The sequence below is a fragment of the Eschrichtius robustus genome, chromosome 11 (assembly GCF_028021215.1).
Source record: "Eschrichtius robustus isolate mEscRob2 chromosome 11, mEscRob2.pri, whole genome shotgun sequence".
Classification (NCBI taxonomy): domain Eukaryota; kingdom Metazoa; phylum Chordata; class Mammalia; order Artiodactyla; family Eschrichtiidae; genus Eschrichtius; species Eschrichtius robustus.
The window spans coordinates 71,013,031-71,030,671 of NC_090834.1; the positions used below are offsets into that span (position 1 = coordinate 71,013,031).

The 17,641-nt window shown below is 38.6% G+C and overlaps 2 protein-coding genes across 11 annotated transcripts in view; one reads left to right on the plus strand and one right to left on the minus strand.

The window, feature by feature from the left end:
- BMAL1 (basic helix-loop-helix ARNT like 1) overlaps nt 1-4,160 on the plus strand; it is a 104,224-nt gene extending 100,064 nt beyond the window's left edge. For all 7 annotated transcript variants that reach the window (XM_068554836.1, XM_068554840.1, XM_068554837.1 and 4 more), the window contains 2 exons: nt 2,660-2,762; nt 3,526-4,160. In XM_068554836.1, coding sequence (XP_068410937.1) covers nt 2,660-2,762; nt 3,526-3,686 — 264 coding nt within the window. In that variant the 3' untranslated portion in view covers nt 3,687-4,160. The remainder of the gene's footprint in view (nt 1-2,659; nt 2,763-3,525) is intronic.
- An 870-nt stretch (nt 4,161-5,030) lies between these two features.
- BTBD10 (BTB domain containing 10) overlaps nt 5,031-17,641 on the minus strand; it is a 78,161-nt gene continuing 65,550 nt past the window's right edge. For all 4 annotated transcript variants that reach the window (XM_068556407.1, XM_068556404.1, XM_068556405.1 and 1 more), the window contains 3 exons: nt 11,873-12,070; nt 9,239-9,349; nt 5,031-6,143 (listed from right to left, as the gene is read on the minus strand). In XM_068556407.1, the coding sequence (XP_068412508.1) occupies nt 5,833-6,143; nt 9,239-9,349; nt 11,873-12,070 (620 nt within the window). In that variant the 3' untranslated portion in view covers nt 5,031-5,832. The remainder of the gene's footprint in view (nt 6,144-9,238; nt 9,350-11,872; nt 12,071-17,641) is intronic.

Consider the following 17,641-nt stretch of genomic DNA (forward strand, 5'->3'; position numbering starts at 1 on the left):
TTAAATATTACTCAGGGAACTTTCATATACAATCTCTCATCTTATCCTCACAACCTCATAGGTGACAAAATCCAGGCTACCAAATGTTACATGACTAGCCCAGAATTTAGTAAGTATGGCCCCAAACTAAATTCAGGTCTCTTGACTTCTGATTCTTTTCACACCAACAAATGCCAGAGGTCTAAAAGTATACTCTGCATCACAAAGCCCCAGGTATTTTTGAGGCATTTTTGGAAAATGTTTCCTTTTCTTTGGGCTTATAAAAGTGGGTCTGAGAAGAAATTCTGAATGTATTCTGAGTCATCAGCAGCAGGACCTTATAAGAAAGGCATCTAAACAAGATGAAGTTAAAAATGACAGCATTAAATAGTGTACCAAAGCCACAAAAGTAAAGGTGGCCCCAGGCTTCCAACCCTTCCCAGTCACTTTCAAAATTGGCAGGTCTGAAAATGAGCCATTTAGCCTGCCAGTTGTTTTAATTAGGGTCAAGCTAAATATAATAAAAAGAGGAGGCTTAGTGAGCCTCATAGGTTCCAGGAGAGTCTGGACATCCAGAGGTTCCAAGGCAGGGTGAGATAAAGCAGCAGTTCCCTAAACGTCATCTGTGGTCTTTTGGTGGGGTTAGGGAGGGGGCATCTTTTCAGGGGTCTGCATGGTCAAAAGTATTTTCATAATAATGCTAAACAGTTTTTTCTCACTGTGTTGATATGTGAACTGATAGTGAAAAAGCAATGGTTGGGTAAGACTGCTGGTGCTTTTACAAAAATCAAGCCTGTGGCACCAAACTGTACTGACAGTCACTGTATGTCACTGCCGTATACTCACAATAAAATAATAAATTTAAAAGCCAGCTTCATTTAAGAATGTCCTTAATAAAGCAGTAAAATAATTTTATAAAACCCTTGAGTAAATCTTTTAAAACTGTTACAAAATGGGAAGTGTGCATAAAGCACTTGTGCTGCACACAAAGTATGATGGTTGTCTCAAGGAAAAGCACTTGTGCGACTATTTAAGTTATAAACCGAACCCAATCACCTTTATTCATAGGAAACCATTTTTACTGTCGCAAACTATGGTTTTTCAGACTTGGGTATTTAGTGTACATTTTCTTGAAAATGAATGAAACTGCGACTTCAAAGAAAACAACTGACAGTGAAAAAATTTTACCTTTCAAGCAAAAATTAGAATTTTGGGGAAAACTTGTATCTGCTACTTTGAGCTTGACTGCTTCCCAAAACTTAAGATATTTCTGATATAGGTAATATTAACAATGGTGATGTTTTAATGTTGTACAATGAAGTGTGTCAACATTTGGAAGATCTGTGTAACTCAGTGAACCAGTATTTTCCAAATGACTGATGTAAGATATTTCAGAATCATGCAAAGGTAAAAAAGATCCATCCTAATTGCCAAGATATACCAATGGATTTCAACATAACAGAGTATCAAAATTTCATTGATATGGTTTCAAACTCCACATTGCAACTAATCTTTAAGAAACTTCCACTTGCTGAGTTTTGATGTAATATCAAAGAAAGAATACCACGATTATTTGAAAAGGCTATTAAAATACACCTCCCTTTTCCAACTGCCTATCTATGAGAGGCCAGATTTCCTTCAGATATGTATTTCAAACAACATACCTAAACAGACTGAATGGAGAAGCAAATGAGAATCCAGTTAAATTCTCTTAAGCCAGATATTCGATTTGCAAAAAATGTAAAATGACACTTCTAACTTTTCGTTATTTTTGAAAATAGTTCTTTTTCATTAAAATGCTATTCATGTTAATGTGTAATAGTTTTATTATACTTTTTAATGTATTAGCTTTAACTTCACATATAGTAAATATTGATAAATGTATAAACAAAAGTTCTTTGGAGTCCTCAATAATTTTTAGAGTGTAAAGTCTTTTCGAGAGTCTCTTCAAAAAGTTGAATTGTGGAGATAAGGTTGTAATGCCATCTACTGGCAGGGCCTGAAATCACTGCCTCTCCTGAAATCCCAGCTGCTACCAAACTGTTTCCTCACCTACGTCCAAATACTTCTCAAAAGGTGCTTTTCTATGAGACTCAGTCATGGGGGGGCGGGGGGGGGGGAGTTGGGGGAGACAGAGTTCTGCTACTGAGGAGTGGTAATAATACTTCTCAGTAGCCTCTCTTAAGAACTTAAACCAGTGGTTACTAATGGCACCTGTGGTATAACTAGTGATGATTTTATTCTAGTGTTTTGCTGTTCATTTGCGACTCCTCAGAGCTGAGTCTCTTCACAGTGTAACAGCCCTTTATTTCTTCAGCAACATCTGTTGCTGTAAGAAGTTTTCCTCCCTTACAGGGGACCTGCCCAGCTGGGCTCACTGATGTTTAGTCCTTGGCCTTAAAGAAACATGTGAATGCTCTAAGGATTTTCTTCAGCCTTTAAATTGCCTGTGTGGGCTGAATCCAATAAAGAGAGAAGAATAGTTTGGGGGAGAGGATTTTTCCTTACTGTGACCATTCCTAAGAGTCTCTGATGTGAAATCATCCGATAAGAAACTGAAGCCATTTGAAGCTTTTTCTCCCCACCTTCCTCTTTTCAACATGCTTCATCTTCTTGGTGACACTGCATAAAATACCGATTGAAACTGCTGATGATGTGAAAACTTCACTTTTGTTTGCAGATTTTAAATGGAGGGACTCCAGACATTCCTTCCAGTGGCCTACTACCAGGGCAGGCTCAGGAGAACCCAGGTTATCCATATTCTGATAGCTCTTCTATTCTTGGTAAGTAGCATTATTTATTCATTTCCAGTGCAAAGAGCTTGCAAAAAAACATGTGGCATAAAGTCAGTTTTAAGAACTGAACTGGAAAAACAAACCAGTTCTAGGTAAACTTGATAAGAATAAAGTAAAGGTTTAAAATTTGTTTAAATCTTTACTTCAAAGTTGAGTTTAATGGTTGGGTTCTCGCTGGGGTCCAGGTTTGTCCCTGGAACTCAAGAGGAGGCTACAGTGGCCTGGACACAGGCTTTCTCCCAATGTGCGGAACATAATCTCTTTGGAGGGAGAGCCGATGCAGGTTCAGATAAAGCCTAAAAGGGTCATCAGGAAGCACTTCAGAGGGTATTAAAAGTCATTAAGCCAATGAAGAGTTTGCTTCTCCCAACCCACCCATCTTTTTCTCTACTTAGCTTTCTAGATCTTTTTTTCCCTAATCTCTATCTTCCTATTTTTTTCCTTCTGTAGTAATTCCCTCCTTATAACTGGTTATATCAGAATATTAAAATGAGGTCAACTCATACTTGATACTCTTCATTGAATTTTAAGTACTTCTTAAAAAGTTGGGTCTTCCCTCTGAAAAACACCAATGATGTTAAAAAAAAAAAAAAAAAAAATATGGCAACACACCCCCAAAAAGCAGCCTCTCTCATCCGTCTCACCCTACTGTTAAGTATAATGTTCTTATTAAAAGTGTGCTTAGGAACCGCTTACTAAAGTTAAACATGCTTTGGTATTATCACTGACCAGTCTTTATCTCTTTGCACAGGTGAGAACCCTCACATAGGCATAGATATGATAGACAACGATCAAGGCTCAAGCAGTCCCAGTAATGATGAAGCAGCAATGGCTGTCATAATGAGCCTCTTGGAAGCAGATGCTGGGCTCGGTGGTCCTGTTGACTTTAGCGACTTGCCATGGCCGCTGTAAACAAACAAACACTACATGTTGCTTTGGCGACAGCTACAGTATCAAAGTGCATTACTGATGGAGTTATACAGTCTGTGAAGCTTACTGGATAAGGAGAGAACAGCTTTTATGTACTGTCTTCATAAAAGCCATCTCAGAGCCACTGATACAAGTCAATCTTACTATGTGTAACAACTTCAGACAAAGTGGAACTAAGCCTGCTCCAGTGTTTCCTCATCATTGATTATTGGGCTAGCTGTGGATAGCTTGCATTAATTGTATATTTTGGATTCTGTTTGTGTTGAATTTTTTAATCATTGTGCACAGAAGCATCATTGGTAGCTTTTATATGCAGATGGTCATTTCAGATGTATGGTGTTTTTACACTACAAAGAAGTTCCCCATGTGGATATTTCTTATACTAATTGTATCATAAAACCGTTTATTCTTCCTTGTAAGAAAGAATCCTTTACTATAAATATGGGTTAAAGTATAATGTATTATTAGTTAAATATTTTTAATAAATGTTTCCCTTGTTCTATAAATATTGTTCACATTTCAAATAATTAGAAAAATCCTACAGGGAAAAAAAATGCCACGGGGCTGGATCATCGATTTTCCATGGTGGGTGTTTAAGGACGAGCCACACCAACAGCATTTACAGTGCTCTTCTGGCCTTCATAACAACAATGCTAGGGCATACATAATCTCCCTGTGTTACTAGTTTAGCTGTACTGTATTTTCGCTATACTGTAATTTTAGTTTCTGTGAGAAGAAAGAAAGATGTTACTGCTTAAACACAAACTGCAAATCCTCTGGAATTACAAAATCAAGATGATTGATTAGATAGAAGAGACTGGCTTCTCTAATGTACAACAACGCCTCTACTACTCACAGCTGTATGGCTTCAAACAGTAAGTAAGTAAGTGACCCTGGACCCAAAGCACCTAAATACTTCTGATGTCTTCATGAATTGGGCCACAGAATATTAAAAAAACAACAAAACATAAACCAAAAACATTTTCGTGAACAATTTGCTAGGCAGAACATCACAGTATAATGGAGAAAACACTGAACTGGTGTCAGAATTTGGCTCTGAAACTTAAGGTTACTGTAGGACCTAGTAAAGGTATTTCATCCTTCATATCAGGTTGGGCTAGAAAATGAAAATATTCCCTTTTCAATGTTTGTTTTGGATTTATAGTTTATTTTATAATTAGTGGGGAATAAAAGTGCCTCATCACACATATACCAAACTGGAGTTCCTTCAGCTACCTGGTTTCTAGTTATACTGACACCAAGACAGGATATCTGCTAATTATGAGATGGAAAATCTGGTCAAGGTGGTTATAAAGATCAGAAACATTAAAACAATGGAATTTTATTTTGATGAAAAACGAGTTTACAATCATTTAGTAAATGAAGAGCAAACACTTCATCTTCCTATACCATAACTCAAAAAAAAATCGTTAGTAAATAAATATCTGGACAGATTAAGGGTAAGGCAGACTGGATAATAAACCACCTGACGTTCACACTCCCTGCATGTGACTCACTTGAAAAGGATGAAAACGGCACTGAAGATAACTGATAAGAATACGGGCATTGAATCTCATCCTAATCATTCAAATAAGCCCAATGATACTCATTTTTTGCTCATCATGGGCAGCAAACTATACACATTTCACTGAAGGAGTACTTTGATAGAAGCACTTATTTAAATTATATTGTGCATCACAACTATAAAAATGGCTTGAACAGTTCCACTTGACCACCATATATAAAGTGCAACTATATAATATTCTACATTTTATCTGGGGTGTGATGAATATCAACCTAGACTGAAAGTACCCCAGCTGCCAATTTCTGCCACTTCTGAAAAGATCTAGATGTGTGAAAAAGGACTGTCCCCCCATACCAAGAACCAATTTCACAAACCTACCGGTAAACAAATACATTTATATAACTGGAACCTCAAGATGCTAGAGCTGTACTCATTTAAAAAACCATTCAGCTACCTTTGGTCTTTAAAAAAAGTCTACACTGCAATATCCTAAACATTGTTCTGTGCATCTCACAATGCAGAGAGTGGCCTTGCAGTGCAGGATGAGGAGAGTGCAGCGTCATTGTGAAGAGTAGCATGCTATGGTTTCAAGCAACATCACCATCACAGCATCGGATTCTGTGCGTCAGGATCGAGGTCATTGTTGCTAGAAGGGGGATGGATAGGGAGAATATCCAGCTCATCCACTTGAGGAGTTGGGTGCATGACTACCAGCTGGTCCTGGGGAATGTCAGCTGCAGCTGCTGCAAGGTTGGTGATAGATTTACTCTTTACACACTGAAAGTCTACATGCCGACTCTTTCCTTCTTCCTTCTCCCAAGACATTCGAATAAAGGGTCTTTGGACATAGTTGTAAATCACTTCTGGGCGGCCCCCAGGCCTTTTCTTTACTTTTTCTTTGTAGGTTGGATAACCTGAAGGAGAGAGAGGTTTTAAAACCTGAGGATACGCACGCACACATGTGTGCACACCCACATGGGTCCCCACATTCCTCACCCAATTTAACCTAAAGACAGTTACTGTAGTTCTTGAACAAACAAAGAAGGGAATTCAATATTCTATCCCCTTGGTCATTAGTTCAACAGCAAGAAACTGAAATCCTACTGATGTAATTCACAAAACCTCCCACCGTCCACCAACTACCAGAATAACATTTGGAAAGCACGGAGGGGCTGGGTCCCTAATACAATGGTACGTAATCTAGTGCATCATGGGCTCTAGTTGTATATCCTTAATATCCCTGAACCCTTCCCTTCGCAGGATTATCTGCCCTCAAGGCCTGCAATTTACTGCAGTATTAGCCTTCTACTTTCTTTAAACCTAAATCTCATCTTCATATTTTTCTGGGTTTTTTCTTTCCTTTTTACTGTTAAGTGACAAGGAGCCGTAGAGCACCAGCTTCGCTAATTCCAGGTACTTCTGCACCTAGGTCAGCAAAGCCAATATTTTAACCCCTATATCATTTAAATGCTACTGCTCTCAACAACCAGGCAGTTCATTCAGATTGCCAATGGACAAACTGCCAATGGCCAAAGCAGCTGTGGACAAAAAAAAACGTTGCCTGACACGTCAGTGAACAAGGATGTTGCGGCCACCAAGCCATCAGCCGCTGCAGCCACCCCCACCCAAGGGTGCTCCTGAGGGGATTCAGGATGGAGGAAACAGGATACTGGCCCTAGACGCTTAAGACGCGTATCAAAGGAATAATTGCAACAAGCCCAGACTCCTGCATCTCCCCAAACAGAGAGAGGCGCTAAGATCATTAACTTGAGATGTCTGTTTTTTGTGATTAGCAGTAATCTTTTCATTTTTTTTTTTTTTTCCAGCAAAAACTCCTATATATCCTGGCTCCTCCCTTACCTCTTTGGAACAGTTTCTCAGAGCTGTCTGAGAGGCTGTATCCCAGGCTATAGTCCTCAGTAAGGCCACCGAATAAAACATAATTCTGAACATTTAGGTTGTGCATTTTTTTCAGTCGACACAGCTTTCCCTAATTAATTATATCTTCCTCCTCTTAGATCATAATCACTGAAGAGTAACAACTGGTAACAACCATCCTGGTTTCGGAAAAATTTCAGTCATTTACTAGTAAGGCAATTTCTCTAAAGACATACTTTCCTTAGATGCTATCAAAAGTTCCTTCTCTCCTTCCCACTAGCATGAATTGCTAAGTTCAGACCAAGTACTGGCAAACATTTTCTGTAAAGGGCCAGATGGTAAATATTTCAGGCTTGTAGGCCATATGGTCTCTATCACACCCACTCAACTATGCCACTGTAAAGTGAAATCAGCCACAGACAATACATAAATTAATGAGCATGTCTATGTTCCAATAAAACTTGATTTATAAAAAACAGGTAATGGGCTGGATTTGGCCCACAGGCCACAGTTAGACCAGAGTTAGAATCAGAAAAAAATACAAAGGCCTCACATAGTAGGGACTCAGTTAAGGATTCTTGCATAGGAGGATGTTATGTAGGCATCATTGGTAGCTAGTATATTTAGCTGCATGTGGAGTGTGTATGGGGTTGAGGTGTGAGGGGGGAACAGGGGCAAAGGACTAAATATCTTCTAAGGACCTTCTGTAGAATGTCTTCTTCGTTTCACACTTCCACTCAACTACCAGCTGAAGGGCAGCAGTAGAGATCAGAAAGGTTTCTACCTCTATTATTCCCTTGTCCTTGATTGCTTTTGGACTATTAAAAGTCTTTAAAATTCCCATCTCATTGTATTCCACTCTGTTCTCCACACAGAATCACCACTCTAACACAGGTGTAATCGTATTACATCCTTGCTTTAAAACTACCAATGATGCCTTCATGCTTAAAGAGGAAGGTCCATACTCCTCAGCACAGTATATAAGGCTTTTTTTTTTCTACAATCTAGCTCCAACCCACTTGTCATCAGGCTTCAGATCAAATAACTGCTTCCCTGCCTGCTCATCTCAAGTAGCTCCCTCCAGTTACCTTCTCTTTAGCTCTGAAAGGAAACAGCGAAATCCCATCGTTTGCAAAATGACAGAAGAGGGGACATACTGGTGAAGCTAATGTGTCCTCTTTTTTAGGCCCAAAGTTTCCTCCCCTTCCCACAAAGACCCTGTTTCTGGTCATTCTTCCCTATATGTCTCAGCAGCCCATTACTGTGATCTCCAACAGCTTATCTGGTCATTGATCCGAACACCCCAATCTTCGTTATCACCATCACAAACACAGAAATTACTATGTGCTAGGCCCTATTTTAACTCATTCTGTCCTCACAATAACCCTATAAAGTACTTATTAATGCTCCCATTTTAGATGAGGAAACGAAGGCAAAGAGAAGTAAAGTGCCTTGGCCAAGGTCATACAGCTGTTAAATCACAGACTCTGAACACAAGCAGTCTTCACCCTTTACTAGGAGGGTATGCCAAGGAAGATGTTTTGTTTTTAGTAAGGACACTTTAAAATAAAAGAAGCATCTGACAAAAATTCATTTAAATCATAAAAAGCAATCTAAAAAGTATGCATTTAAGTAAGATGAAGTACATTTGCAATTCAATTTAATTTGAAAATAAGCTATTATACTTTAAGACACTAGTAAGCTACTAGCACTGTTTTTATATGAATTTTCAGAAAGTACTAGATTTTAATTCTGTTGAGCTTTGATCACGATCACTACTAGGCAAAGAGTCCTGTCTGTCTTACGGGAATACACACACATGTGTGCCAAACACACTACATGGGCTTAGTCAAAAATGCATTAAGTCGGGTGATGGCAGAAAAGACAAATTCATATCTCTATATTGCTAGGGAATCTTATGGAATGAATAATAATTTCTAATGGCCTTCTACTTATCATCTCAGATAAAGGAAGCTGATTTTTGTTATTTATATGTCTACTGCATGAGCATTCAGTAATCATTTGTCTGAATTTTTCTCAAAATATTCAAACTATATTCCCAATGGGATCCAGTTGTTTAACCTTGCTTTTTTCAAAAGAAACTTAATAGAAAATAGTGAAAATGTCTTACCTTCTATTCCCAATCTAATCTTCTTAAGACCCCTCTCCTTCAAAACTGATTTGGCCACATCTCTGTTTTCAATGTACTTGAAAAATCTGTATAATTTTGTGCTATAAATAACTGGAAACAAAGAGACAAAAATATTTTCTTATTAAAATCAAAGTACTTGGAGATGACTCAAGTTTATCTTGATCATCAAAGGGGCCTGACAACCCTAAAAGCCCAAATAATGGATGCAGTGATGCCAAAGGATGACTAGCCAACATGACAGGACAATTCAGTACAGTTAATACATAAGCAAATGTCTACATAAGTTGAAACAAGAAAAGCTTTAATAACCAATAAGATAACCCAATCCATAGGAAGAATCTCCTTCTGAAAGATATATCATATACAAACTTATTGGAATGGGATCTGCCCCAATTTCTTCAAATAAAGAGAACCAAAAAAAGGTATCAATATCACATGATTATCAAGCAGGCAAAGTAAAGGACTTTGCTATGATGCCTACAAGGCCTCATCTGGAAGGGAAAAAACTGCCTTGTCAGAAAGTACAAAATGGATACATCTTGCATTTCATGGATTGAGCAACTATTAATAACTCCCCCAAAACAAAGACCCACCCCACAAACTGTTTTCCATTCAGGCGAACAGTCCCATTTAATATTGATGTTAAAAATGGCAGATTCGAGCATGTTCTGCCTAGGTTAGTCTGTTTAGAGCAAACTGGCTTTGCAAAGGACAGACATTCCACTGACAACATGTTGAGTCTTCCAAATGTGCTGGGCACTTCAGGGAGTTAGACTGATGGACCTTCCTCGCCTTCTCTCTTTCAGGTGGAGTTATCTCCCTTAAAAGGTGAACTGCAAAGGTTTTTGCAAAAAAAGAAAAACACACTCACAAACCAAACATGCTGGTTTAAGAGCCAATAAAAGGAAAAAACGTATACAGAAGCTACTCATGGGGTAAATTTGTGATTATTACTACATCCTTAAGACTACTGATATTATTTTAAGATAAAGATTTTTTGACATCTCAGAATGGGTGGTGTTATAATGTCACATTTAGGAAAATCAGGCTGAAGAGACTATCTCATCTCTGTCTCTTCAAATGTATCTTCTTTACCTTGGAACATCTTGGCACAAAATGAAACATATTTAGACAAATTGAGTAAAAATGTTTCCAGTCCTTTTAAGCTTCAATGTTTAAGGTAAGAAACAAAAAACAAACCAAAAAACATTGAAATGAAAAGCTCAATAACTAAAAAGGAAAAGCCAGGTCTATTATTATTTCTGTATCACTATAATGTCATTTCTGTGCTCTACAGCTGGCTCTACTCTCTTGGAGTCAAACTTTTTGAAAAGTAAAAGTTTGTTCATTCCTTTTTCTACACAGAAAATGATTTAGTGTATTTCTTCTGATTTTTGGTACTTTTTATTTTTCCTGTGCTTTGTTCAACTTTTTATTCCACATATTATTATAGAAAACCATTGTCAGCAAAGAGCCTAGGAATGAGGAAATAGTAACATTATTCTAACTGTCCACAGAAGAGTCAGAATAGTCGTTCAAAGTGTATCATGCAAAGGAAGTGTCTCAATGTAAATTCTGAAAAGCGCTACGATAACTTCATCTAATGAAAATCTTTAGAATTAAAATAAAAAAGAATACCACTTAGTCTGCTTTGTTTTATTTTTAGAAAAGGGTAAGTAAAATGGAAAAATCAGAGCTTAAAGGGCTCCAGTACTTTCTATAATCCTGTACTTTTTACTTAAACCCTAATCCTTACCGAGTCAACACAGACTGGAGGACAGAACAAGATGTTGGGCTATTTTACCTAGCTCCTCGAATCATTCTTTTAACTCTTTTTCTCAACCTATGAAGCTGTTCAAAAATACAAGGTTGGGTTCACCATAAAAACAAAACAAAACCAATATGAGATAAATTTTCTAACAGAAAAAAAATCAAAAGGTTCTAATCAGAAAAAGTTTGGAAGCACAGTAAGAAAAAAGTTAGTCACTGCTGCTCAAGATGTGCTGTTTTGGTCAGAAATACCTAAAGTTCCGCAAAGCTTTCGGAAGGGTCACTGTATCCTCCAGGAACACTTATGATATTAAAAAAGGAATGTCTTAGAACTTAAAGTCATCTTTGCAATCACTGAGTTGAAGCTTCTCATTTTTATATACAAATAGAAATTCATCTAAAAAAAAAAACCACTTGTTTTTTATTATCTACTATTCCAGGATCTACTTCTCTTGGATGCTTCTAAATGCAAAGAAAAAACCATTAAGATCCAGATACTCAGCAAAAAGCAAACCATTTCTGTGCATGACACGGGCGGGTACACTTTTTCTGTAAAGGGCCAGATAGTAAACACTTTGGGCTTTGCTAGCCATGCGGTCTTCATTCCAACTACTCCACTCTGCCATTGTAGCGCATAAGCAGCCACAGACAATACATATAACTTTGTTTATAAAAACAGGCAAAAGGCTGGATTTGGCCCACAGGCTGTAGTTTGCCAACTCCTGGTGTAAGTAAGAGTTCAACATACTTTCTTTATAAAAACTGTTCTTTGATCAATATTGTAAAAGATAAAGAGAAAACCTGTGATGATTTAAGAGAGAGAAAATATGCCACAGGACTTACTTTGTGAATATTCTTCTCCCATCTGTGGTGGATATTCTTCATCCCAATCAACCACATCATCGTCTGTAAGCACCACTATGTGGCATTCGCGTTCCCCACTCTGGGCACTAGCTACCATGAGAGGCAGAATCATTTCTTCCAGGTAAAATTCGAACTGTCTACGAGCACCATCATTTGATAACTCATGCATTAGGGCACCTGAAATAAAAGCCACAAAAATACCTTCGTTTTGGGGGTGACTGATAAGTAAAAGAAGAGCAGAAACAACAAACAAACAAAACAGCAGAGTAGTTCAGCATCTACTTTGGGATCCTGTAGACAATATAGTGGTTATTCTTTAGTCAACAAAACTTTGCCCAGGCAGAGTTCTTATGGAACTGTAGAATCTTACGGCAAGAAGGGCCAATTAAAGCCATCCAACACAAGCCCCTTCATTTTACACATCATGAAGCAATCTGCCTAAGGTTACAAAACTAATTTGCACAATCAGAATTAAATCTACTCTCCAGGGTATTTTTTACTATATCATTTTGTCTTCCATCAATCAATGTATGCAGTTATATCTTAAAGTATATCCTAAGGATATTTTTTCAGATTATCCATACGAAATAAAATAGCCCCCATATTCCATCTCCCACATTTTCTTTCTCAGAAAATTATTTACAAACAACACTGATATTACTGTGTAGGAAGAGGAGTGAAATGAAAAGGGTCAACTGGCTTTGGGATAAGGATGGTAAAAGGTCAAGCAAAATATAGCACGGTACACAGGAATTACATTGCTTACGTGACCCTAGAATTGAGAGGAATGAAAGATGCACTTCACTTGATCCTTCTTAAGTACAGGCATAATGAACAACTTTAACTTTCCAAATACATAGTCACAAACTCACCTGCACTGACCTAATAATCATTTTTATTTTATTCCTATTTCAATGGCAATGTCTTATCTCTTATCTAAGGCTCTATCATCTCAGGAACTACTGGGAGTGTAAGAGAAGACACTAAAACTCAAATCTGTAGTCTCCCAAATTAGAGCTTTTTTTCCCCCTACAACAGGTTGTCTAATTATATAATAACTATTAATATAATAAATGATTAAATAATTAACTATAATATTATGATTTAGCCATGTCTCTCTCTAGGCTGGCTACTTCCATTATGATTTTTAAAATTCCCTTTATAGTCAAACTCCTATATATATATAAACACATTCTCTTTCCCCTAACCTCTGAACCAATTCCAATCTGACTTCCACATTCACTACTCAAAAGAGCCCTCGACATATAGTCTCCAAATGACCTCCAGATTGTTAAAGACAATGAACATCTTTTTAAAAAACTTTTACTGAAGTATAGTTGATTTACAATGTTGTGTTAATTTCTGCTATACAGCAAAGTGATTCAGTTATACATATATATATTCTTTTTCATATTCTTTTCCATTATAGTTTATCACAGGATATTGAATATAGTTCCCTGTGTTATACAGTAGGACCTTTTTGTTTATCCATCCTATATATAATAGTTTGTATCTGCTAGTTCCAAACTCCCAATCCTTCCCTCCCCCATGCCCCTCTCCCTTGGCAACCACAAGTCTGTTCTCTATGTCTGTAAGTCTGTTTTGTAGATATGTTCATTTGTGTCATATTTTAGATTCCACAAATAAGTGATATCAGACAGTATTAGTCTTTCTCTTTCTGACTTACTTCACTTACTATGATAATCTCTAGGTCCATCCATATTGCTGCAAAGGGCATTATTTCATTCTTTTTTATGGCTGAGTAATATTCCTGTGTGTGTGTGTGTGTGCGCACGCACACACACACACATACATACACACACGCACACCACATCTTCTTTGTCCATTCATCTGTTGATAGACAACATTTAGGTAGTTTCCATGTCTTGGCTATTGTAAATAGTGCTGCTATGAACATAGGGGTGCATGTAACTTTTCAAATTAGTTTTGTCTGGGTATATGCCCAGGAGTGGGATTGCTGGATCATATGGCAACTCTATTTTCAGTTTTTTAAGGAACCTCCATACTGTTTTCCATAGTGGCTGCACCAATTTACATTCCCACCAACAGTGTAAGAGGGTTCCCTTTTCTCCACACCCTCTCCAGCATTTATTATTTGTAGACTTTTTAATGATGGCCATTCTGACAGGTGTGAGGTGGTACCTCTAGCTTTGATTTGCATTTCTCTAATAATTAGCAATGCTGAGCATCTTTTCACGTGCCCACTGGCCATCTGTATGTCTTCTTTGAAGAAATGTCCATCTAGGTCTTCTGCCTGACAATCAACAACTTGTAATCATGATCTCATCTGACCTCTGGATGGAATGTCTTACAGGGACCACCCCTCCTTAAACACTCTCATCCCTAAGATGTGATACCACCATCCCGGGTTTTCTTTCTCCTCTCTGGCTATTCTTCAGTCACCTTTGTCAACGTTTTCTCCTCCAGCCTGTCATTAAGTATTGTTACTTCTTAGGGAAGTTCTAAGTTCTGTTTTTCTCTCACCTTATGCTGACAATTCTCAAATTTATTCTACTAATTCTGCCTTCTATATTCTAGATGCATTATATTCAACTGCCTCCTGAAAATCTCCACTCGGATGCCCCCTCACCGGCACCTCAAACTCAGTATACTCCAAATTGAACTTAATCATTTCTGTCTCTCTCTCTCTGCAGTGTTTTCCAAATCAGTAAATGGCATCGCCATCCACTCAAGTTCTCAGAATCATCTCCGAAGAGTGCTAGTCATATAATAGGCTCTTAAATATTTGTAGAATAAATGAATGAATATTTGATTCCTTTTTCATCTCTTAATTCACTCATTCCCCAAGACCTAACAAGTCCACCTCTTAAATACATCTTGAATTGTGTCATCTCCTCTCTGGAAGATGCTATTTTCCAAAGACAGCTGCAAAATCTCTTATACCACATGCTTTTCTGCAATGTGACTTTGATATCTCCTCCCAGCAGGAGAAGTCCAATTCCTCTCTCCTTCAATTTAGGCTGGTTGTACTGACTTGCTTGTAACCAGGGGAGCACAGCAGAGGTGAGGGGAAAATGACTTGTGGTTCTGCCTTGGTCCTGGGAATGCTTGCTCTACAGATGCTTCCTCTCTGAACCCAGTCTCCAGGCCTGGAGAAGCCCAAGCCGCATGAAGAGGTTACGAGGAGCTACTCTGTCTGACAGTCTTCACTGAACCCAGCCTTTGAGTTGTCCCACTTCAGGTGCAGACATGTGAGTGAAGAAGCCTTCAGCCTTTTCAGTCACCTCATCCTTTCAATTCTTCACAAGATGAGGCCACAGACATTGTGAAGCAGACATAAGCTATCTCTGTTGTACCTTGTCTGAATTCTTGGCCCACAAAATAAGAATAATCACACTTTATGCTACTAAGTTTGGAATGGTCTGTGACAGAACAACAGTTACAACCAAAACACAGTCCAGCCCCACTGCACCCCCCGCAGTCCAAGTCATCAGTAACTCTAACCCAAACTACCGTAGAACCCATCAGCTGCCTCTGCCCCTGTGTAATTCATTTCCCCCACCGCAGCCAAACAAATCTAAATAGGTGTCTCTAGTTTAAACCTTTTATGGCTTGTACTATCCTTAGAATAAAAGTCCCAAATCCTCAACTTGGTCCTTAAGCCTGTTATGTGAAAAAGGAGGTTACAGATCAGTGTGCACAGTCCTTTAATTTTTTTTTCTTTAAATGCTATCCATATAGTGATGACTCCCGCATATAAACAGCCCACACTTCTCTCTTTAGACATGTATACCCAATGCCCTACTCAGCATTTCTACTTGAAGGTCTAATAGGTATTTCAAACTTAACATGTCCGAAATCAAGCTTTTAAATTTCTGCTCCCATGAAGTCTCCCCCCATCTCAATTAATGGCAACTCCACACTTCCAGGTAAAGTCCTTTTCTCTCTTTCCCACCTCATATTCAATCAGCAAGCAAATCCTTACAACTCTACCATCCAATATATCCAGAATTTGATCACTTCTCACTGCTTCCACCCTGATTTAAGCCACCATCATCTCTTATTTGAATTATGATAATAGCTTCCTAATTACCTCTTTGTGTGTATCTTAATTCCCCTTCCAGTCCATTTCCAACCCAACAGCCAACAGTGATTCTTTTAAAGCATATGTCAGATCCGGAATACAGCACTGCATGAGTCTACATTGAACTCTGTGTGAACAGTGCGCCCATGAAATGGTAAAACATGGCAGCCTTACAGATCATATCACTTCTCTGTTCAAAACCCTCCAATGGCTTATCTCACTCAGAGTATAAGCCAAAAGATAAAGGCCCTACATGACCTCGCTCCCCTGGACCTCATCTCCTACTACTGACACCCTCACTCACTCCACTCCAACTATACTAGCCTCTGCTGCTCTCAAACATGCCGGGCAAACTGCTTCAACATTTGCTCTCACTGTTAACCTCTGCTTGGAATTTACTTCAATTTTCCTCTGCAATGACGGCCTCTCATATTACTTTGTCCCTTCCTTACTTTTTTCTCCCTCCTCAGCACATATCACTATCTAACATACCATATGTTATTTGTTCATATGTTACCTGTTTACCTTGTCTATTGTCTGTCTCCCCCAAAAGAGTGTAAGTTCCATTAGAACAGGAAGTTTTGCCTGGTTTGTTCCTGCTGCATCCCCAGAACTTAGCACAGTGCTTAGTATAGAATGTACAGTTAATAAACATTTATTCAGTTAATAAATTTTGTTTTCTCCCTACTTCTCTGGCCTTATATCTCACCACTCACACTCTACCTCCTCCACTGTAGCCACGTTTCCCTTCTTTCAGTGCCTTAAGCATGTCATATTCCTTCCAACTTGAGAGCCTCTGCAAATACCATTTCTGCTGCCTGGAGAGCTTCTCACTCTCTTTTCCATTCCCTTAGGTCTCAGCTTTAATGTCACTGACTCAGATAATGATCCTCCAGAGCCCCTTTACCATACACTTGTCACAGCATCTCATTTCTTCACTGCATTTTCACAGCTTTTCATTACTTGTTGAATGCCTGTCTTCCCCACTAGACTGTAAACTCCATAAATGCAGGGACAATGTCTGTCTTGTTCATCACTATATGTACGATATGCATGGAACTCATTAAAAGCCTGATTAAGAAGGAAAAAAAATTATACAAGTTAAATAGTAAACTAGAAATACGTAACTGGTAGGTAGGAATTAGAGATGAATAGCTGAAGGGACTTCCCTGGTGGCACAGTGGTTAAGAATCCGCCTGCCAATGCAGGGGACATGGGTTCAAGCCCTGGTCTGGGAAGATCCCACATGCCGCAGAGCAACTAAGCCCGTGCGCCATAGCTACTGAGCCTGAGCTCTAGAGCCTGCGAGCCACAACTACTGAAGCCCAGGCGCCTAGAGCCTGTGCTCTGCAACAAGAGAAGCCAGCCACAACGAGAAGCTCGCGCACCACAACGAAGAGTAGCCCCCGCTTGCCACAACTAGAGAAAGCCCGCGTGCAGCAACAAAGACCCAATGCAGCCAAAAATAAATAATACATTAAAAAAAAAAACAGCTGGAAATCTACAGTGTATATGTAATATCTGAAGCCACAGTGATGAATGGCATCACTTAGATTAATTGTATAGATTCTGTGAGAGAGAAGGTAGCTGAAGACAGAACAGTTGGGAAGGACCACATCCAACGTATGAAGGATCAGGGAGCAAGTGAGAGAAAAATAAGCAGAAGACCTAAAAGACGGATG